Source organism: Nycticebus coucang, chromosome 1 (genome assembly GCF_027406575.1).
Source record: "Nycticebus coucang isolate mNycCou1 chromosome 1, mNycCou1.pri, whole genome shotgun sequence".
In the NCBI taxonomy this organism is placed as follows: Eukaryota; Metazoa; Chordata; class Mammalia; order Primates; family Lorisidae; genus Nycticebus; species Nycticebus coucang.
The window spans coordinates 133772255-133796622 of record NC_069780.1 but is presented as its reverse complement, the minus strand read 5'-3'; the positions used below and the strand labels follow the sequence as shown (position 1 = coordinate 133796622).

General features: G+C 35.9%; 1 protein-coding gene across 2 annotated transcripts in view; it reads right to left on the bottom strand.

The window, feature by feature from the left end:
- Positions 1-24368, bottom strand: part of ANKRD31 (ankyrin repeat domain 31) — a 216026-nt gene that overhangs the window by 61829 nt on the left and 129829 nt on the right. The window contains exons 15-18 of one of the 2 annotated variants that reach the window (XM_053596250.1): positions 23828-23995; positions 19303-19440; positions 18319-18461; positions 1474-1636 (exon numbers count right to left, since the gene is read on the bottom strand). In XM_053596250.1, the coding sequence (XP_053452225.1) occupies positions 1474-1636; positions 18319-18461; positions 19303-19440; positions 23828-23995 (612 nt within the window). The remainder of the gene's footprint in view (positions 1-1473; positions 1637-18318; positions 18462-19302; positions 19441-23827; positions 23996-24368) is intronic. The other variant, XM_053596252.1, reaches the window with a different exon arrangement.

The following is a 24368-nucleotide window of genomic DNA, read 5'->3' as shown; positions in this document are numbered from 1 at the left end:
TTAAAGGTGACAAAGATGGGAAGGATAAATTAAGTCCACAATTATTATAAAATCTTCATGTTAATTAGCACCTCATTATTAACTAACTACTTAGAGCTAACAATTACTGAGCACTTGTCACATGCTGGATGCCAAACACTTTCCATGAATCATCTTATTTAATCTTTATATAAACCCTTTAAGGTAGTTTATTTATTATCCCCATTTTACAGAAGAGGAAAGTGAGACTTACGGGGGGGTTCAGGAAGTTGCTCAGCATCACACAGCTAGTATTAAAACCAGATTTCATCTGATTCCAAACTCCATGCTCTTAGTCAGTATTAATGTGATTCATTGCCTCTATAAAGTTCTCTTGGATCCTCTTTCCATTCTGGATTCTTTTTTCCCCTATTACCATTATACTTTATTCCTTTATTCCTTTTGGGTATTTGATCAAGAAAACAAGAAACAACAGACATGTAGGAATAGATACAGTACTTTCTACCAGAGGATCCAGTAACTCTAAATGTAAGGCTTCTTTGGTAAGCCAAGTTGCTCTAAATCACAGAACCTTCAAATATGTTTATAGAGATGGAGAGTGAAATAGCTGGGGCTCTGAGAAAGGCTCTGACCCTATTATTTGCTCTATAGTAGTAGTCAATGAAAAAAGGAAATTTGTATTAGTCTTGGCCTTAACCTGCATGTGATCTAGTCTGCTAGTAAAATATAACAAAACAAATATCCTTAGCTATGACCAATCATATCAATAATTCTTCATCTTTTGAAAATCAACAGTTGGTAAGAATGTTGGTAGGCTAGGAAAGAAGTGACAGGGTTTATCTCCCTGGCATTTTCTCTCATAGAGAGGGCAGGTATGTTTCTGAGTATTTTCTTCTATGAGTGAAGGTTTGAGCATGAGGGAAAAGGAAGAACAATTCCTTCTCCTCAACATTTAATAAAATGCAAACTATTGTTAAAAATAGTTTACAAAATTTTCTCTTAAAATACTCTTTTCACTATAATAAATACTATATATATACAAGTATATTAACAGATTAATATACCACTATTAGGTTCTTCAATAGTTGGCATGAATTCAACTAATGTATAAATCATTACAAATTTTGAGTAATGGAGCATTAGTTGCAAGGATTTCAGTATAATGTCACCCTTTTTCAGCCCCGCTACCCAGTTTCAGTTACATCTCTATTTCATATTCAATGCTAGATATATTAATGTTTGACTGGTGAATGATACATGTTTCATTTCAACATGTATACCAATGCAACAGGATTATACAATTTATTAATTATAACAAATTTGAAAATGCTGATTTCTAAAAATAAATAATGGCTTTTCAAGAGTTTAATTAACATAGAAAACATCTATCCTCAGTTGTGAAACTATTTACAAAGTGGAAGATTTTATTTTCTCAAGTAGAGGCAAACATGGTATATACCTGTATAAAATAGAAAGCAATATTGACATACATACCATTGATTATAACATTACTCTCATCTCTATTATTGGTCTCAATAGCACCATAAGATTTTAACAACTCTTTCATTTTTTCATCATCTGTTCCATCCAAAGCAGTCTTTTGTTTTTGATTTTTTTGATTAGGGTCTGCTCCATTTTGTAGTAGAACCTCAGCTGCCTACAAGGTATTTTTTCAAAGTTATCTCTATAAACACTTAAGATGAATCATTTCTACTTTCATCACATGACACTACTACAAAGCATTAAAAGTTATCCAAAAAAATTTTCAAACTCTCGTCAAAAGCTTTTGATTAAATTTGATATGATCACTTTAAATTGATTAATAAATCTGGCCTGATTTGTCCTCATAAGAGAACCAAACACAATGACATCAATGTATTATACAATATGCTGCCTTCATTTCAGTAAGAGGTTAGCATAGCTGGGTCCAGTTCTAGATCAGTACTGCCCAGTAGAACTTTCTGCCATAATAATATGTTTTATGTCTACGAGGGTAACCACTAGTTTCCTCTGGCTTCTGAGTGTTTGAAATGTGGCTAATGTGACAGATAAAATGAATTTTTTTATTTTATCTAATTAATTTATATTTAAATAGTTAAAAGAAGCTAGTAGCTACCACATTGGACAGAATAGGTAGCTTTCTGCTTGCATGAAAATGTGGATTAACGCCCAGAATGATTTACCCTCTTTTTTTTCAATTAAATATTTTTTTCCAGAATGTTAAAGGGTATACATGTTTTGTTTACATACGTTGTTTTTCTATAGATTGAGTCAAAGTTATATAGGTAAGTGTGCCCTTCACCCAGAACACGTGCACTATACATAGAAAATGTGACTCTACCCATCCCCTCCACCTTCCTCTCGCCAGCTTGATTTTCATTGAGATTCATTTCCATTATGTGAACATAAGTGCTAACTGATTAGTTCCAATTTTTACCCCCACCCATCTTTTTTTCAGACAGAGTCTCACTTTGTTACCCTGTGTGCCACGACATCACAGCTCACAGCAACCTCAAACTCTTGGGCTCAAGCAATTCTCCTGCCTCAGATTCCCAAGTAGCTAGGACTAAAGGTGCCTGCCACAATGCCCGACTATTTTTTTGTTGCAACTGTCATTTGTTTAGCAGGCCTGGACTAGGTTTGAACCTGCCAACCTTGGTGTATGTGACCGGCATCTCAACCACTGAGCTATGGGTGCCAAGCCATATCCTATCTCTTTTAACATAGTCGCTTGTCCTTCCCCAAGGTGCTGGAGGATAGAATAGAAAAGGGGGTCAAAGTTGCTTCAGGACTATATCACATTAAAACTGTATTATAAGTTGCCATTAGATGCAGTTGAATAAAGCTCTACGTGGATTATATTTTGGTATATTACTTGTTTTGTGAACTAGCCTATGAATCTAATATCCATCCTAATCTCCTTTTGGAAATATGTACCCTAAGTAACAGACTTATATTCACAGATTAAAGATAGAGGGAAACTTAGAAATAATCTGTTCCAACCCCATCATTTTACCAAAAAGGAAACTATGGCCGAAGAGGTTGTGACATTTTTTTTCTAGAGGAAAAGTTTCTAGTATAAATGAGGTTGCTTTGAGTAACTCAAAGTTGTATATTAGAAGTAAATTTGTAATTGATCAAAGTTAAGAATGGTTATTGATTAGGTTATAGTACAAGTCAATTAGTAAAAGAATAGCCAGTGATCCTACTTGACAGAGGCAAGCAACTCAAACCACTGAAGCCCATTCTGATTAGGAAGATGGTCAAGATTTTGTTAAAATAGAAACATACTATGTGCCAGTGAATTTTTATTTTTATTTTATTTATTTTTATTTTCTTCCTTGCATGCAAGGCAGAGAAATTCAGGAGCAAATGGGCCAGGAGAAATTATTTTATTATTATTATTTTTTTTTTTGTAGAGACAGAGTCTCACTGTACCGCCCTCGGGTAGGGGCCAGGAGAAATTATTAAGGATAGCCCCTTATTTGTTCTATCAGCCAAGAGGTATAGTACAGCACAAAGGAAAACATCTTTATTTTAAAGTCAAGCATAAAATACTCACTCCTGCTACTTATGAGCTAAGTCCTTGGACAAGTTACTTACCATCTTTGAACCTCATTTTTTAACATCTACAAGGATTAAATTTGAGTCCTTATAAAATATCTGTCACATATTAGGCTACCAGTAAAACTGGCCCTCTAATCCCCTGCTTCCTTGCAGGGGTCCTCAAACTTTTTAAACAGGAGGCCAGTTCACTGTCCCTCAGACCGTTGGAGGGCCGGACTAAAGTCAAAAAAAAAAAAAAAAAGACTATGAACAAATTCCTATGCACACTGCTCACATCTTATTTTGAAGTAAAAAAACAAAATGGGAACAAATACAATCACTGTTGCATGTGGCCCGCAGGCCGTAGTCTGAGGACCCCTGCAAGTTAGAGAGTGAAAAAACTAACTGGTAATGAGAGAGTAGCTGATGACATATGAAAAAGTGTTTTGCAAAGACTTCTGATAAAATCTGCATATATACATCTTAGTGAAGTCTGATTAAAGGTATGGAAAGGGAATTTTATATATCAATTTTTCAAACATGGGGTTAACAGTACCTCAAACCAGTAGTTTCTAAGCCTGACTGATCAGTAAATCCACTTGTTATTTAAAAATACACATTCCACAGACCATTCCTAGAGATTAATTTAGCAAACTGGAGATCTAGGCCTTAATCTGCCTAGATTAATAAATCTGGACATTTATTTCCAAAATTATATGGGAAAGAAAGTTATATTTGGAAAAGAAAAATAACTTTTCTAGACTTTTGAAAATTTATGCCACATCAACAATGATTATTCTGCCAGTATGTTAAGATGAGGTCTTGTCTAGGCCTTGCCTTTAATATATTAGCAAAGATTCACATAATATATTAGTTTTGAGGATACAAATAATTCAGCATAGAAAGAATGGGATCTTAAAAAGTTGTTTTTCAATAATACCACTGATAAGGAAAAGTCTAGTAGAACAGCCACAGGGTAGGAAGACACTAAACAGGAAAGGTGAAACCTAAAGTTCAGAGAGAGTTCTAGGTAACATGATGGAGTGGGTCTAAGGGACAAGAGCTTGGCAAAGATTAAGCAACCAAGAAAAAACATCTGTTAAAAAAAAAATCAGCCCTGGCTTGGCGCCTGTGGCTCAAGCGGCTAAGGTGCCAGCCACATACACCTGAGCTGGTAGGTTTGAATCCAGCCCAGGCCTGCCAAACAACAATGACAACTACAACCAAAAAATAGCTGGGTGTTGAGGCGGATGCCTGTAATTCCAGCTACTTGGGAGGCAGAGGCAGGAGAATCACTTGAGCCTAGGAGTTGGAGGTTGCTGTGAGCTGTAATGCTACCACACTCTACCCAGGGTGACAGCTTGAGGCCCTGTCTCAAAAAAAAAATTCCCTTCTGCCTCTTTGCAGTCAATTGCTTCCCAAGACACTTTGGTTCCTGACAACAAGTGGTCTGCCTCTTTTACAGTGATTTTGAATCGTTGTGCTGCAAAAAATTTTAAAGATCATTAATTAAATTATTTTCAAAATAAATTCAAAGCACAGTAAGTATATTCTTTTTTTAACCCTTTTTTCCATTAACATAATTTAAGTGTACCATGAAGTTTAACTATAGGTTCAAATGTGCGTGAGATAAAAAAAGGTTGAAAAATACTACTCTCTTAACTTTATATTTTGCTTTTGGTAGAATTTCATATGAATGGACTCAGTATTTTCTCTTACTTCTTCTAGAATACTCTGTTTTCTCTTAACCTAGACAGTAAAATTAGTATATACTTTAAAAGTTTTATTTGAACCAAATCTGTTTGGTATTCTCTAACCTTTTAAAACTTGGTTATTTCTTTCTCAAGTTTTGGAAAGTTTTATGTTATTATGTCTTTGATTAAGCTTTTTACCCCTTGCTCTTGTTCAACTCCTTCAACACCAATAATTCTTAATTGTTTAAGGTAATTTTCTTTCTTTTTTCCCTTTTTCTCACTGCTAACAGTTGTACAATAAGGTAATTTTATCTATTTTTTAATTTTTCTTTTAATTATTATTTTTTTTGAGACAGTCTCACTATGTTGCCCTCAATTGAATGCTATAGCATCACAGCTCACTGAAACCTCAAACTCTTAGGCTTAAGCAATTCTCTTGCCTCAGCCTCCCAAATAACTAGGACTTCAGGTGCCTGTCACAATGCCTGGCTATTTTTGTTGTTCTAGTTGTCACTGTTGGTTAGTAGGCCCGGGCTGGGTTCAAAACCGCAAGCCCCAGTGTATGTGGCTTGTGCCCTAACCACTGAGCAGGCGCTGAGCTGGTCATTTAGTCTTTTAAGTGATGCTCATTCTTTTTCACTCTTTTTTCTTCTCTGTGTATTTTCAAATAGCCTGTCTTCAAGTTCACTGATTTTTTCCCTCTGCTTTATCCATTCTGATGTTTAGAGCTTCTGATAAGTATTTCAGTTCAACATACGTATTTTGTACTTCCAAGATTTCTGTTTTACTTATTAATGAAGAAATTATTACAACCTTTTTGTTAAATTCTCTGGTAAATTTCTGAATTGCTTTTCTGTGTTACCTTGGAGATCACTGATTTCCCGTTAAACTATTATTTTGAATTCTTGGCCAGAGAGTTCACATATTAACATCTCATTAGAGTCAATCAGTGATTACCTGCTTTGCCCATTTGAGATTGTGATTCTCTGTTTGCTGTTGTTTCTTTGGATGTATGTTAATGTACACACTGAAGTATTAATTATTCATCCCCGTTTTTTCTGTGTATCTTAGTTAGATTTTTTTTACTGGATATGTTTGCTTGGAGATTCTTTGTAATTATCTGTTGAGTTTCTTTCTTTCTTTTTTTCTCCCAGTAAGTCATTGCCTCCTCTCGGGGACTCAATGGACTCGATATGCCCAGGTTTGCCTTGGTTCCAGTAAGCAATCAGAGTGTTACCTGTCCTGGATAGGGTAGTTCCCAAATGAGATACCCTGGCAGTGTGGGAAGGCTGGCTAGGTATTCCTGCCTAGGAGACCTGTGGGATGAATCTCTTACAGTGTGGTGCTGCTAAACAACAATTACTTGGTGTCTCTTTTAGCTGAATAACAAGAGTAGAGTTTCCAGGGCTGTGGCTGGTGGTCTCATTTCTCCTCGTTACTGGCTAGATTCTGGGATATTTCTCCCTTTAGGCACTTTCAACACTTACCGTGGGTTGAGGTACAGACAGTTCTCCTGCCAAGAAACCTAAAAGGGTGGGTAAACTGGTAGCCTAACTTGGGTTCACTTTCGCCAGTATAGAAACCATGAGGTGGGAGGAAATTTTCTGCTCACTTATTGCCAGGCATACTAAGCGAAAGGTCAGCTTTTAATGTCTGCTTGGAGTTTTTTTCACCCTCTGTGGCCACAGAAACTTTTTCATCCTCATATCTGAGTTCTGGGATGTTGCTGGTGATAATCTCAGAACTGTAAATAATTGGTTTTGATTGTCTGTGGGGAAGCCAACTTGCTTTTATGTCACCATTTCGGAACCACAAGTTTCTGTTTTTACGTATTCTGAATACTGTTTTTAAAGAACAGCTTTTTAATTTTTAGGAAGTCTAATTTATTAATATTTTTCACTTAGAGTTCTTACCTCTTATGTTTTTTAAAAGAAATTTTTGCCTACATAGGCTATCCATCTCCTTGAGTATTTATCATTTCTGAGTTGGGAACATTTCAAGTGCTCTCTAATAGCTATTTTGATATATGTAATACATTGGTGCTAACTGTAGTCACCCTACTCTGCTATTCAATAGGATTATTTCTGCTATTTGGCTATGTATTTGTGTCTACTAACCAACCTCTCTCAGTCTCCCCCACACACTTTTCCCTGCCTCTGGTATCTATAAGTCTATTCTCTTATCTCCGTGAGGTCAACTATTTTATTTCCCATATGCAAGTGAAAACATGTAATATTTGTCTTTGTGTTCTTTATTTCACATGAAATATTTGTTTTTCTGTGCCTGGCTTATTTCACTTACCATAATGTCTTCCAGTTCCATCCATATTGCTGAAAATGATAAGATTTTGTGCTTTTCTAAAGCTGCATAGTATTCCAGTGTGTGCGTGCGCGCGTGCACCCCACATTTTCTTATCCACCCATCCACTGAAAAGACAGTTACACTGATTCCCTATCTTTGCTCTTGTTGCAGTGCTGCAATAAACATGACGGTACAAGTATTCCTGATATACTAATTTCCTTTGGATTAATACCCAGTAGTGGAATTACTGAGTTGTGGTAGTTCTATTTTTAGTTTTTTGAGAAAACTCCATACTGTTCTCCAGAGTGGCTATACTAATTTACATTCCCACCAACAGTGTATAAGAGTTCTTTTTTTCTACATCCTCACAAAAATCTGTTATTTTTTTGTCTTTGTAATGATAACCACTCTAATTAGGACAAGATGATTTTGATCAGAATGTCTCTGCCTATTAGTGACAAAGAGCACTTGTTCATATACCTGATGGCCATTGTTATGTCTACTTTTGAGAAAAATGTCCTCCACTCTTAAATGCAATTTTTTTATGGTTGAGTTTTGAGTTCCTTGTATATTCTGGGTAGCCTATAGCTGAATGAAAAGTTTGCAAATATTTTCCCCTATTCAATAGACTGTCTTTTCATTTTGTCAATTATTTCTTTTGTTGTGTAGAAGGTTTTTAATTTAATATGGTACATTTGTCTATTTTTGATTTTGTGGCCTGTGCTTTTGAGATCTTAGCCATAAAATACTTGTAAAGTATTTCCCCTACATTTTCTTCCAGTAGTTTCATAGTTTTAGGTACTACACTTACATCTTTAATTCCTCTTCAGTTGACTTTTGGTGAAAAACAAACAGTCCAGTTTCATTCTTCTGCATATGAACTCTCAACTTTTCTAGCACCATTTATTGAAGAGAGTATCCTTTCCCCACTGTATGTTCACAGTACCTTTGTGGAAAATCAGTTGGATACAGATATGTGGACTAATTTCTTGTTTCTTTATTCTGTTCCATTGGTCTATGTGTCTATTTTTTAGAATAATACCAGGCTCTTTTTGTTGCAACAGACCTGTAATATATTATTGAGTAAGATAGTCTGATATACCTCTAAGTTGTGTTCTTTTTGCTAAAATTATGTTAGCTATTCAGGCTCTTTTTTGGTTCCATATGAATTTTAGGAGTGTTTTTTCTATTTCTGTGAAAAATGACATTGGTAATTTGATAGGGACTGCATTCAATCTATAGGTTGCTTTGGGTAGTATGATTATTTTAATGTTATTAATTCTTCCAATCCATAATACGTAGGTGTTATCTATGGCATTGTTTGGGTTGGGCATTTTGGCTTTGATTCTAGGTTCAGGTAGTAGTGTAATCTTGCCATAATTTCTTTGGCTCTAAACATCCTCAGTGGTGTCTGGTATGTTTTTTATTTTACACAATATATTTTCACGTATATTTTTTATTTTACACAATAAATTCCGACCATTAATTTTCTAGAATAGTTTGAGGGCAACTGATGTTTATTCCTTGTAAGTTTGGTAGAATTTAGCAGTGAAGCCATCCAGTCCTGACCTTTGTTGGAAGACTTTGTGTCCTCTTCAAGTTCTTTCATCAGTGTTTTATGGTTTTACCTATAAAGGTCACATCCTTGGCTAAATTTATTCCTTGGTGGGTTTCTGTTGTTGTTGTTGTCGTTTTTGATTTTTGGGGTGTTACTGTAAATGACACAGCCTTCTTGATTGCTTTTCAGGTAGTTCATAATTGGTGTATAGAAACACTGCAACTTTCCTAAATTTATCATATCTGGGAGTGTTTTGGTAGTCTCTAGGTCAGGGGCCCTCAAACTATGGCCCGCAGTCTACATGCGGCCCACTGAGGACATTTATCTGGCCCGCCGGGTGTTTTTGCCACTGCTGCCTGTCCTGCTTAGGACTGCTGCCTGTCCTGCTTAGCAGCCAGGACTCGTCCTGGGCTGCAGTGCATATGTGTGGAATGTGCCCGCACTCTCCGACCCCTCCTTCTCTCAAGTCTCTCAACTCCTCTCAGTCTCAGGAGTGATTGGATGAGTCACGAGTTTGCCTGTGCAGAGCCTGCTGCTGTCTGAGGACCGAGGTAAGAACAAGATAGGATTTATTTATTTATTTTTTGAAGTTAGGAGGTCTATTTTTTTTTATTTTGCAATTAGTAGGGCCTTTTTTTGCGGTTAAGGGGGGCCTTTGTATTCTGAAGTTAGGAGAGCCTTTTTTTAAAGTTGGTTAGTTGACTGGGGGTGGTTTCTGGGGGGGTTGCATCACAGTGATAACACAAATTGTCAGTGCTCAGAGGTAATGCAAATGGTCAGCGCTCAGAGGTAATGCAAATAGTCAGTGCTCAGTGTTAATGATAATTGTAAATGCTCAGTGTTAATGCAAATGGTCAGTGCTCAGTATTAATGCAAACTGTCAGCCGTCAGTGTTATCAGAAATGGTCAGTCTTAGTGTTACTGCATGGGGGCCCCAAACTGGTAATCTGCCTAGAGCCCCATGGGAACTTAATCCGGCTCTGCAGACAGCCAAGGAGTAGGAAATCCAATTTAATTGACAGTAAGTGAATTTATATTCTGATTGTTATTCAGTTGTGTATGATATTGTATGTTGTGTGCTGTGTAAGCCCCAGTTCACACTGTTGTGATCTCTGAGCAGTGCGAGTTCAGCCATATGCTTGTATTGCTGAACTCGCTTTAGATTAGGAAGAAAAAAGGCATACATGCCTTCTTTTTTCCTGCAGTGGAATCTGATCGCGTGGGTCTTCTAACCCATGCAATCAGATTCTGTGTGAGTTCACAAATCGCAGTGCAGTTCACACAGGGTAGTGTGAACTGAAAAGGTGATGGAGGAACCGGCTCTATAATCGTGCCAGTTCCTGCACTGCACCAGTGTGAGCCTGAGGTAAAAGCGGACTTCTACCAATATGGGCACTGGTGAGGCTGAAATGATGTGGACTGGCAAGGCTGCATTGATGGACATTGATCAGACTGCATTGATGGGCAGTGCAGTTTATATGTCTCTGTGTGGGCAAAGTTATTGCTGGTATATTGTTTTTGTAGTGCTGTATATATATATGTATGATTTTACTAATAGCAATTTGGAATCCCTAGAAAACAATGATATCAAGAAAGAGAAAAATTGAGTCAGAGTATAGGATATTCAAAGAACAGTGGACTTATCATTAGTTTTTCATGCAGTACAAGGAAAGAGCTGTGTGTTTGATGTGCCAGAATATAGTGTCTGTGTTCAAAGAATACAATTTGCGTCAACACTATCAAACTCAACATAAAGATGAATATGATTGTTTGGTCGGAGAAGTGAGAAAAGATAAAATATTAAAACTGAAAAATACATCGACAACTCAGCAAAATACTTTTGTGAAGCAGAAGCAGCTAAATATTTCATCACTGTGAGCAAGTTTTCAAGTTGCCAAGCTAATAGCGTGCACTGGCAGACCATTTGTGGAGGGAGAATTTGTTAAAGAATGCCTTCTTTCTGTTGCCAAAGAGATGTGTCCAGAGAAGGCTGATTTATTTAGTACAGTAAATCTTTCAGGACCTACAATTACACGAAGAATTGAAGAAATGGGAGACAACTGCCATCAGCATTTGCAAAACTCCGCAAAAAAACTCCCATTTTTCCTTGGCACTCGACGAAAGTAATGATATTCGTGATTCTGCACAACTTCTAATTTTTATTTGTGGGATGAATGACTATTTTAAAGTCACAGAAGAGCTTGCTTCACTGCAAAGCATCAAAGGAACAAGTACAGGAGAGGATATCGATGAAAAGGTTTGTCAAACTGTGAAGGGTTTGGAGCTGGACTGGGCTAAACTAGCCAGTGTGACAACTGATGGTGCTCCCAGCATGGTGGGGTCTAAGAAAGGAGTAATTGCTCACATTAACCAAGAGATGGACAAACATAACCACTCTCATCCAACAGCCATACACTGCCTCATCCACCAACAAGCGCTGTGTAGTAAATCACTGAAGTGTGACTCTGTTATGAAAACTGTGGTATCTTGTGTTAACTTCATTAGAGCTAATGCACTAAACCACAGACAATTTCAGTCTGAGCTAAATGTTGCCTATGAAGATGTTCTGTACTACACAGAAGTCTGTTGGCTGAGTTGAGGGAGAGTTTTGAAACATTTCTATGACTTACTTCCACAGATTACAGCTTTTCTGCTTTCAAAAAACAAAGAAGTACCAGAACTCAATGATGCAGAATGGAAACGGCACCTTGTCTTTCTGACTGATGTAACAGAGCTACTCAACAGTTTCAACGTGCAACTTCAAGGAAAGGGGAAGCTCATCTGTGATATGCAATCACATGTGAAAGCATTTGAAGTAAAATTAGGCCTCCTCATCAAACAAGTGAAGGAGGAAAAATTCTGCCGTCTCCCCATAACTCAAAATCTGTTAGCAGAAATACCATTGGTTGCATTCCCAAACAAAACATGTGTGGATTCACTGGAAAAGTTGCAAAAGGAGTTCCAATTTAGATTTAAAGAGCTTCATCTCCATGAACAGGACATACAGCTTTTCCGTAACCCATTTTCTATTGACATTGAAAATGTGGATAGAATTTACCAAATGGAACTGGCTGAACTGCAGAATTGTGACTCTCTGAAAGATGCATTCAAGTCAAGCAGCCTTCCTAATTTCTATGCATCTCTCCCCTCTGAGACATATCCTAATCTCAGGAACCATGCACTCCAAATGGCAACCATCTTCGGCAGCACTTATGTCTGTGAACAGACTTTTTCCAGAATGAAACATCTGAAATCTCCAACCAGATCTAGACTAACTGATGCACACTTGCATCACTTGTTACGACTAGCAGTAACAAATAAGGAACCGAACATTGACCATCTCATTAGCCAAAAGCAGGCCCATAGTTCCCATTGAAATACTGGTAAATTTGTTGATTTAACTTTACTTGTTCTTCATTTTAAATATTGTATTTGTTCCCATTTTGTTTTTTTACTTCAAAATAAGATATGTGCAGTGTGCATAGGAATTTGTTCATAGTTTTCTTTTTAAACTATAGTCCGCCCTTTGACGGTCTGAGGGACAGTGAACTGGCCCCATTTAAAACATTTGAGGACCTCTGCTCTAGGTTCTTCTAGAACATATCATCTACAAAACAGCACAATTTGACTTCCTCTTTTCTAATTTGGATGCCTTTTAATTCTTTCTTTTGCTTCACTGCTCGGCAAGGACTTCTAGTGCCATGCTGAATAGAGGTTGTGAATGTAAGCATCCTTGTCTTCTTCCAGTTCTTAAAGGAAAGGTTTTCAGCTTTTCTTCACTTGGTATGATGATGGCTGTGGATCTGTCACATATGGCCTTCATCATGTTAAGGAGTATTCCTTCTATGCCTAGTTTGTTTAGAGGTTTTTTTTATCATGAAGGTATGCTGAATTTTATCAAACGCTTATTTCTGAGTACATTGATATGATTATATGATTTTTTTTCCTTCATGCTGTTGCTGTGATGTATATTATCTGCTTTGTGTGCTATTTGATTTGGTTTACCAGTATTTTGATGAAGATTTTTGTGTTTTTTCAGGGATATTGTCCTATACTTTTCTTTTCTTCTTTCTTTGTCTTTCTCTGGTTTTGGTATCATGGTTTAGCTGGCACAGGTAAGTGAGTTAGAGAGAATATTCTAGAATATTCTAAACTATTCTAGAATAGTTTGAGGACAATTGATGTTTGTTCCTTGTAAATTTGTTAGAATTCAGCAGTGAAGCCATTAAGTTCTGACCTTTTATTTATTGGAAGAATTTTTATTACTAATTCAATCTCATTACTTGTTATTGGATTGCTCAAGTTTTCTATTTCTTCCTGATTCAACCTTGTTAGGTTATATGTGACTAGGAATTCATCCATTTCCTACAGGTTTTCTAGTTTGTTAGTGTAAAGTTGTTTATAATAGTCTTTAATGATCTGTATTGCTGTGATATCACTTTTAATGTCTCCTTTTTCATTTCTGATTTTGTTTATTTGGGTCTTATTTTTTTCTTGGTTAGCCTAGCTTTTATATATTTTATCTTTTTAAAAAAACCACCTTTTCAAGTGACAATCCTTTGCATGCTTTTTAATTCTCTTTTGTTTTTTTTTTAGTTCTAGTTTGGTCTTCATTATTTTTTTCCTTCTCCTGATTGTGGGTTTGGTTTGATCCTTGAGGTGCATCTTTAGATTTTTTTTATCTGGAATCCTTTTACTTTTTGTATGTAGGCATTTATTGCCACAAACTTCACTCTTAGCACTTCCTTTGCTGTATCCTTTAAGTTTTGGTATGTTTTATTTTGATTTTCATTTGTCCCAAGAACATTTTTTATATCCTCCTTCATTTCTTCTTTGACCCAATTTCATTCAAGAGCATGTTGCTTAATTTCCATTTATTTGTACGTTTCCACAGTTTCTCTTGTTAATTGATTACTAGTTTTAGCCCACTGTAGTCTGAGAAGATACTTAATTTTGAATTTTAAAAAAATTGTTAAGGCTTGTTTTACATCCTAATGTGTGGTCTATTCTGGAGAATGTTCTGTGTGCAGATGAAAAGAATGTATATTTTATATCTGTTGGATGAAATGCTATATAAATATCTGTTAGGTTTATGTGGTCTAAAATGCAATTTAAGTTAAAAAAATTTTTTTTTGTAATTTTTCATCTAGATGATATATCTAATGCTGAGAGTGGTCTATCAAATCTCCTGCTATTACTGCATCGGCATCTACCCTTTTAGATCCACTATTTGCTTAATATATCTGGGTGCCCCAGTGCTTGGTGCATATATGTTTAGAATTACTATGTCCTCTTGTTGAATTGATACCTTTATCATCACATAATGACCTTTTTTGTCTCTTTTTACTGTTTTAGACTTATAGTCTATCTTAGTATAGCTACTCCTACTTACTCTTGGTTTCCATTTGCCTGCAATATTCTTTTCTATCCCTTTACTTCCAGTCTGTATGTGCCTTCCTAGGTGAGATGGATTTTTTGTAGGCAGTTGGGTTATTTTTGTTGTTGTAATCTCATCAGCCAGAGTGTATCTTCTAAGTAGAAAGTTTAATCTACTTACATTCCTGGTTATTACTGATATGTGAGGACTTATTTCTATCACTTTATTAACTGATTTTTGATTGTTCTGTATATTCTTTGTTTCCTTATCACTTATTGTGTATCATTGCGGTTGGTGGTTTTCTATAGTTGTAACATTTAAGGACCTTCTCTTTCTCAGTTGTGTATTTGCTCAACCAGTGGGTTTATACTTTCACTATGTTTTTATGACAGTAGATATTATTCTTTACTTCCACATGTAGGACTCCCTTAAGCATTTCTTGTAGGGCTGGCTTAGTGGTAATGAATTCCCTCAAAATTTTGCTTGTTTAGGAAAGAATTTATTTCTCCTTCATTTATAAAGGATCACAATGCTGGGTATAGTACCCTTGGATAGCAAGGTTTTTTTCCTTACAATACCTTAAATATATAATCTCATTCTCTTCTGGCCTATAAGGTTTCTGTTAAGAAATTTACTGATAGTCTGATGGGGGTTCTGTTATAGGTGACTAGATGCTTTTTCTCTTGTTTCTTTAACTTTAGACACTTTGATGATAATGTCCCATCAAGAAGACTTTTCTGAATTGGATCTATTTGGAGATTTCTGAGCTTCCTATGTTGGATTAAATCTCTTCCCAGACATCAGAGGTTGTCAGCTGTTATTTTCATAATATAAGTTTTCTATCCTTTTTGTCTTTTCTTTACCTCAAGGACACTGAAAATTTGAATATTTGGTCAAGTATGATGTTCAATATGTCATGTAGGCTTTGTTTATTCTTTTTTATCCTCCCCACTCTTTTTTGTTTTGTTTTGTCTGACTGGGTTACTTCAAGATAATTGATTTTCAAGTTCTTAAATTTTTTCTTCTATTTGATCTAGTCTATCAAAGCTTTCAAGTATATTTTTTATTTTATACAATAAGTTCTTTATTTCCAGAATTTCTATTTAGTTCTTCTTTATAATAATAGCTATTGTTAGTAAATTTCTCATTCCAAATGTTTTTCTAATTTCTTTGTATTGTTTATCGGTATTCTCTTGTATCTCACTGAGCTTCTTTAATATCATTTTGAAGATTTTCTAAATTTCTTTTTCATTGGAATCTGTTGCTGAAGAATTAATTGTGTTCCTTTGGTGTCATGTTTCCTTCCTTGCTTTTTTTTTTTGAGACAAGAGTCTCAAGCTGTCGCCTTGGGTAGAGTGCCATGGTATCACAGCTCATAGCCACCTCTAACTCTTGGGGTTAAGCAATTCTCTTGCCTCAGCCTCCCACGTAGCTGGGACTACGGGTGCCTGCCACAACGCCCGGCTATTTTTTTTTTGTTGCAGTTGTCACTGTTATTTTAGCTTGCCTGGGCTGGGTTCAAACCTGCCACTCTAGGTATATGTGGCCAATGCCCTACCCACTGAGCTATGGGCGCTGCCTCCTTCCTTGCTTTTTTATATTTCTCATGTCCTTACCTTGATATCTGCACATCTGGTATAAGAGTTGCTTCTTTTAATATTTTGAATTTGTTTTTATGGGGAGGACTTTTTTCTGAAGATGTTATCTATGGCATTGTTTGAGTAGGGGATTTTGGCTTTGATTCTAGGTATAGGTAGTAGTGTTAATCTCTCCATAATTTCTTTGGCTGAAACATCCTCAGTGGTATCTGGGATTTCCTCTGTTGCTTAGGATAGAGGCTGTGCTTAAGTTTTGTTGAGGATGGGGATGCCAGGTAGGCCAAGTTCTTGGTCTCCAGTGGTGGCGGTGGTACATCGAACATGCCTTTTTTGCGGACCTCAGGTGGTACTGCTGGAGCTAGTGTTAACAGATCCAGGGAGATTGAATTTGGGGCTTTTTCGCATGCTTCTAGTGACAGCAGTAAACTAGGCAGGTGGAGATTCCTTAAGCCCCTGTGTATTGGGTGTGGTGTAGACAATGGCAATAACAATTATGGAACAATCTTCTGGCTCCTAAGCAGTCCACACTGGTATTACTGCAATGGGCTAAAACAGAGCAGTTCCCAGGCACACAGGCAGCATGTATGGGTGGGTCCCAGCTGTGCTGGTAGCTGCAGATTGGGTGGGCCTGTCCTCAGGCCTCCAGGAGAAGTACACAGGTGCAAATTGTGGGGACTAGGGCAGAGTAATTTCCAGGCCTCCAGATAGCACAGAGGGTATGTAGAACCAGGCCAAGTGGATGTAATCCATTTTAAATTAATTTTTATATGTGGTAAAAACCAAGTATTCAGTTTTTTGAGATTTATTTCTTTTTTGCGAATGGAAATGCAAAGGTTCCAACTCTATATGTTGAAAGAGTATGCTTTCTCTATTGAACTGCCTAGCACTATTATCAAAAATCAACTGACTACATATGTGAGAGTCTATTTCTAGATGCTTTATTCTGTTCAATGTCCTATATATAAAACTCAGTGGTTCTCAGTTGGGAATGATTTTGTCCCCCATATATAAACAGCAATTTTTGGAAACATTTTTTGTTGTCATAACTGGAAAATGTGGGTGCCACTAGCAAATAGTGGGTAGAGGTAAGATATACTGCTAAGCTAAACATTCTACAATGTAGAGGACAGTACACCACAGTAAAGACATATCCAGCCACAAATGTCAATAATGTGAAGGTTACAAAACCCTGGTCTACACTGGTATAATAAATCTTGGCCATAGCACAACTATATACTAAGTTCTAAAAGTCCTAACAAATCTCCAAATGAAGGGGTAATACTGGTGACTCCCAACACCAATACAAAAAAGAGAATTAATTTTCTCTTGTTTTATGAGACATTTTTGGGATAATGTCCCAAAACATGATTTTCCCACTATGAAAATTTGACCTTTAAGTGGTTTCATTTAAGTGGCCTTTTCCCCATACAAATAACCAGTAGGTTCATCACTTTAATGAGTCTGTTTGCTTTCTTCATCTTGTAACCCTAAGAATTTTGTCTATTCTTTATAAATTCTCTCCCAAGCTTTGAGAATTTGTCTACTCTTTATAAATTTAAATACTTAAAAGCCGAAGGGCTTTTTCAGTCAAAAGTAGTCACTATGGACATTATTCTTGTTGTTGGTAGTGGTTTCCTTTACTAATTTCCAAAACCAATAAATTATTCCTCAAAAGTATATATTGCCTATTGATAATAATAAAAATTTCCTCCCAAGATTTGTCAAATAAAAAGATGAGCTTAAATATGAGAAGAGTTTTAAGGTCTAGATTTGAAATTCAGTGCCCTAAAATAATGACCCTAGAGATCTTCTCTTGTGATAATTTTACCACAGCTGCTTGAATAATGAAAAATAAGGGAGAAAAGGATACAACAAACATCCAGGAAACAAACAACTCATGTTGTTGCTCTAAACCCATTGAGAAATTCTGAGTTAAAAAAAAGTCTATCTGTAACATGTATCATCACTATAATTAGAGTCTGTGTATGACAGCATATCATCTTTGACCATGTTAAAATGGAATGTATTAGACTTATAGCCTGTGCTTACTCTTTCTTCTAACTTACATGAATTATGTAATGAAGAAACAATGGAAAAATGATAGCAATATATGTTGTTTTTCCAATCCATATACAATATTGGATGTTCATTTATAATTTTAAATAGGTTTTTAGATTATTTTAGTTTTCAGCTTAAAATATATTCATTTTCTTCACTCATTTTCCTAAGAAAAGCAATAGAAATCTAATCTGATGTGCACTATACCTTTAAATGATTGTTTGCAACAGCATCATGTAAGGGCAGAATTCCATCTAAATTTTCACAATTAACATTAGCACCAGCTTTTAATAATTCCACAATTATATCATTAGATCCTTTATTAGATGCTTCATGAAGTGGTGTCCAACCTAAAAAAGGAAAAAAAAACAAAACAAAACCAAGACCAATCTGCTCCTTACAAATCAACATTCATGTAGTATCTTTGTACTAGGTTTTGTTGAATTAATATCTATGCTGATTCATATGTACATACTAAGCATTGAATAAGAAATAATGCTAAAAACTATGGGTTTAAAATATGTAAGTTTCATTTTTGAAAACAGATTGATCTCATCACAAATACTTGAAATAAGTACCAAAGCAGAAGACTCTTGGAATGTAAAACATAATGACACCACAGTAAATACTAATCGTTTCAATTTGTTTTAACTCAAATATTAAAATATCTGACATTCATCTTTGTATATTTGCATCATCATCACACTTCTCTTTTAAAATGACATCTGATGTGATAAACCTTTGAGTATTTCCCTGTGGAATTCTTCACACAAGATTCTTTTGTGCTTCAGCAAAATGTAAGAAGATAATTTTTTTAAATGGAGGTTTAAAATGAAAATAAGGGAAATCAGAAACAGGAACATTATAAAGAAAAAACAAAAGAGAAGAAAGGACAGTAAAATGAGAAATGTTGCAATTTCTCCAAGGTTAGGGGATAGAATTAAAGTTTTCAAGGAAAATTCCTTACTCTGTATGACCTCACTGAATGCTCCCAAATGGATGTTAAAAACTTTTCCAAAGGAGAAAGTTACTTTAGCAATGATAAATCTCACTATTCAACTAAATTATAATATAAAAAAGATTGTTCAAAGTTATCAGTTATACACTAGTTAGGCTCAAATTTGGGAGGAGGTTTTGAAATGTGTATTTTAGTGAGCTCAGATTATAGAAACAAACTAAAAGGATCCAAACCTGCATTGTCTTTAAGATTCACATCTGCTCCAGATTCTATTAGAGATTTTACCATAGACAAATTTCCTCTTCTGGCAGCCAAATGAAGCTGACTTTCCCCTTTGGCATGCCTCTTATTGATCCCAGCTGTTTTCATTCCTGTAAATTTGACAAGCAAAATAGAGGCGTCTTTTCTACCAAATTCTGATTACTATAAAGGATCTTAGAAAATACATAACAATTTTCTCAAAATATCATAAGCAGAGTGGACTACACAGAAACATCAATCAATTAATATTATTATTGCTGTTATTGTTTTAAAGTATAACTTGTGAAGAAATTATAGAGCATCTCAGCACATTACTTGCATTCACTCTAGTGTTTAGTCATTCTATCAAACACTTGATTAAAACACACTTGCTTTCATTCTACGCTTATCTCACTCTCAGTCGTTTAGCAATGGCTAAAATGTTTCTTAAAATGAATTGTGGTATTATAAAATCCTGTTCTGTATGTCAATAGGTGTATTCCTAATTACCCAGGTAACAAATGCAATCTATGGCCTATTGGGTTTTCTGTTTTTCTTTCATAAAAAAGTACAAGGATTTGGATCCATTGTCCAAGGATTCTTTTTTTTATTTAATCTTTTCTTTGCGATGAAAAGTTGGCAAGACTAAAAAACATATAATTCTGTGTTTTTCCTGTTTCCTGCCCAAACCATGCTGAAATGAATTTTAAAAGTACTATATATAGAAAATAGAAGAGGAAACAACAGAGAACAAAGACGTCAATAAATTTGGGGAAATTGTAAAGTCACTAATGGAGAAAAGTGAATGAACTTGGCAGAGTAGGGAATGTCCCACCCAAAGTACCTACAACGAGCATTATAAATAGGACCAGTCTGAATCTAGGCACTCTGAACTTGGGGCATCAGGTACCATGAAAGGCAGGTGTATAGACTGGGGCAGGAAATAGGGAGAATGATCAAAACATTTACATATAGAAAAGTTGGGACTCCAAGTTACCTTCCCCACCCCTGAATTGATTTCTCTTATCCCAGTTCACCAATCTAAAACCAGAAATCTGAAGTTTATTTTCTGTAAAAATTGTATCAGAGAAACTTTGAACTTAAGAAGCAAGGCAAAATAAAGGGTTAGGAAGATGAAATGGAAAAGAATATTCATTAAATCAGTAGTATCAGTACCACTGAGGAAACCTGTTAGAATTGCAAATTCTCCAGTCTACCCCAAACCTACTCTGGAAGGCAGACTCTAAAATGGCTCCTAATGATCCTCATATTCTGCTATTTATGGCTTTGTACTCCCCTCTTCTTGAATAATTTACTTCTGACCAATAGAATACTTCAACACTGAGGGTATTTCACTTCCTTGATTAGTTTATAAGAGATTGAAATGTTTTCTGTCCTTTCTTCAGTCTCTATACTTTGATGATGCAAGAAGTCATTCTGGAGAAGCCAGGGCAGCAAGAAACTGAGGAGGGCCACCAGCCAATAGCTGGCTAGGAAATGGGGCCCTCAGTCCAACTAGCCTCAAGGAAGTGAATTCTCCCAACAACCACATAAGGTTGACAGTGGATCTTCCCTTGGTCCAATCTTCAGATGACACCCTAGTCGTGGCCAACACCTTGACTGCAGACTATGAAAGTTCCTGTCAGAGGACTTGGCTAAGTCATGCCCAATTCCTAATCTACAGAAGCTATGAGATAATAAATGTGTATTGTTTTAAATCATGGTATTATGTTTGTGGTAATTTGTTATGCAGCAACACAGACAACTAATAAACCTACTAATTAGATCCTTTGAAGGTAAGGTCTAGCAATCTATGTGTTAACAAGCTTTTCAAGAGATTCTGATGCAAACTAAGGATTGAGAGCCACTGCATTAAACTTTGAGACTCTTCTAGCCCTTTATTTCCTAAATGTTGTCAACCATGCATATAATTTCAGGGCAAGACATAAAAACTTAGGGGATTATTCTCTAAAAATAGATTCATATGAATCATAGGGAAGATTGATAGTAGTATCCACTCAAATCCACCAAAAACATACTGCTCATTAGAGACTGGCACTCAAAAATTCTTTACTGGAAGAATTAAAGACATGTGCATGCATGTGTGTGTGTGTGTGTATAAAAACAGAGAGAGGGCAAATATATTTCAAAGTCATAAAATATCTAAGATGGTGGGCCTGCAGATTACAAGTTTGAATTTAAAACCCCCTCCCAATTATTATTTCTTTTCTTTTTTTTTTTTGCAGTTTTGGCCAGGGCCAGGTTTGAACCTGCCACCTCTGGTGCCCTACTCCTTTGAGCCACAGGCGCCTCCCCCAATTATTATTTCTTTCTGTGAATGTCCCTGATATGTTTATAACAAAGAAGGTAGCCATGTGATAAAACATTGTGGAGCAAAAACTCAAAAATAACTCAATGCTACTGTCATCTCTACAGCATTTAATTGAAAATTTAAAACAAAATCTGGCAGAAGTTCAAAGGAAGCAAACAGCACTTACACTAAATCTCTTTACAAAGTTCACCATAGTTTGGAATCTGGTGTTACTATCAATAAGTACAAAGTGAAATCTGAAATAAGAAATATTCAGATTTCTGCTCCTTTGTATATAACCAGTTTTTTACTCTCTGGAAACTTTTAGGATGTTCTTTTTATCCCTGTTCTGAAATTTCACAGTGAGGGGCCTTGCTCATTGTACTGGACACTTACTGGGCCTTTCAATGTGGAAACTCGTGTCTTTTCATTGCTTGTATTATTACTTTGATGATTTTTGATCACTGTTCTCCCTGGATTTCTTGGCGTGATCTTCCAATTTGCTTATCTTTTCTCTATTTTCTAGCTTTTTCTTCTTTTGTCCTTTGTAGGAGACTTTTAGAGCTTCATCTACTGTTTTTTTTTTTTTAATTTCTGCCATTATGTTTTTAATATCTCAGAGCTCTGTATTGTTCTCTGTCCTTTTCTATTTTTCTTTTTTTTACATTTTCGATATTTTGATTCTTATTATACTTTGTTTCTGTTACTTTTGAGGTCCTTTGGTCTGTTTAATTTGACAAGGGCTTTCTGCAAATACTTATTAATCTTTGGCTATACTTTCGTATTTAAATGAAAGGAACTAAAATTCTGAGTGGAAATCTATGGAGGGTGAGAGAAGGGGGCTGAACTCTTAGCCTCGTTAAATTCACTGTTGGATGATCAGGAGGTAAGCCTGTGTTCGTGTTGCTAAATAGATGTGAATATCTGCAATTCTTACTTCTGGGGCAGTTCAATTTTCTGCTCAAGTGGTTCACAGTCTACTGGAGTTACAGACATATTAAAAAAAGTACATTTAAAAATGATTAGGTGCTGCTAGGGAGGTATATAGTTTCCTGTGGTAGCTGTAACAAATTACCATAAACTGGGCGGCTTAAAACAATTTATTCTGTCATGATTTAGAGATCAGACAAAACCAAGGGTCAGAAGGACTACACTCCCTCAGAAGCTCTATGGCAGAATCCTTTCTTGCCTCTTTCAGCTTTTTTTTTTTTTGCAGTTTCTGGCCCGGGCTGGGTTTGAACCTGCCACCTCTGGCATACGGGGCCCGCGCCCTACCCCTTTGAGCTACAGGCACCGCCCTTTTTCAGCTTTTGATGGCTGTCAGCAACTTCTTGGCTTCTTTGGCTAGTTGGCTACATTGCTCCTTTGCCTGTATCTTCAGATCATCATCTCTTCTCCTATTTATCTTACATTTAGGGGCTACCTGGATAATCCTCTATGATCTCCTTATTTCAGGGTCTTTAACTTGATTACATATGCAAAGATTCTTTTTCAAAAGCAAGAGAGTATTTACAAGTTCCAGAGATTAGGACAGGACATGTTTTGGAGGGCCACCATTCAACCCAGCCTAGGAAGTTCAGTATAAAGATGGGCTTCAGTTTATAGGAGAGGGAGAGAATAGAAGATTCATAGAGAATCTTAGAAAATCATAGAGAATGACTAATCCAGTATCCTTCCCACCTTAACAGACAGTAGATAAATCAACTTTTAGTGCTTACCATTTAAGCTGAAGTGGACCTGCCTATTGGTCATCACAGAACTATCTCCAAGAACTATCAAATGATAGTTAGCTTGTCCATATTGCCAAACACACATAGTTCATTCATCCAATACAAAGAAACTAGTGGCTATGCTTCTTTAAGTCCCCTTATGTTGCAAGGGCTGAATAGAAGTGGGGATCTGGCACAATGTATCCCTGCTGCCACCACTGAATATTGCTAACGTCTCTGCTATTTTCCTTATCTCCTCTAATATAGAGAACTAGAAGTCATAGGCAGAAATACATCTGAAAGCAAGAATATATCTGAAGACTAAAGTATTCTCAAGCGGCGCCTTAACAATAAATATCTCTGAAATAATCTTATAACTTAGTGAGTACCTAAAAAAACAAACACAGTATATCTGAAAGTTTAGAAATTCTATGAGTAGAGTGGACTGCTGGGTTTGATTATGTAAACTTTTACCTCTATAATTACAGGAATACAAACCTTGGTTGTAGGGAGCTTTCAAAAACCTTTGTCTTTTTCTGAAACTCTGAACTTTCTTGTGTTCTTGGATATCAGTAGGCATGTGAATTTCTGACTCTGTTCCTTCTTCTTTCTCCTTACAATTTCTTATAGAACTTTCACCTCCATTGGTATTAGTTAATTTCTCATCTGAAACACAAACATTTTACAATATCAGTGTTGTAGTTCTCCTTAACAGTTGGTTATATAACTAGAAGAGAAAATGCACATTTTTTAGAGTTTCTATTCTGTGAACAAGCTAGATTGTTTAAGCGAATGGAAGCTATTAAAAATGTTTTTATATAAAAAGTGTAAACTTTGCTGACTACAATTCTGATGGGAATTCAGTAAATAGTTTAAATCAATAGCACTAACAATTTCCTGCTATTAAAATGTTGTTTCCCGATAACAAATAAGTGCTATATTAAAAGGAAATATAAAATTGGTAGAAATATTGTTTATTAACTTATCAATATCAGTTTAGTAGCCATCTTTCTAATAATGATCTGATTTTCAAAGTAAA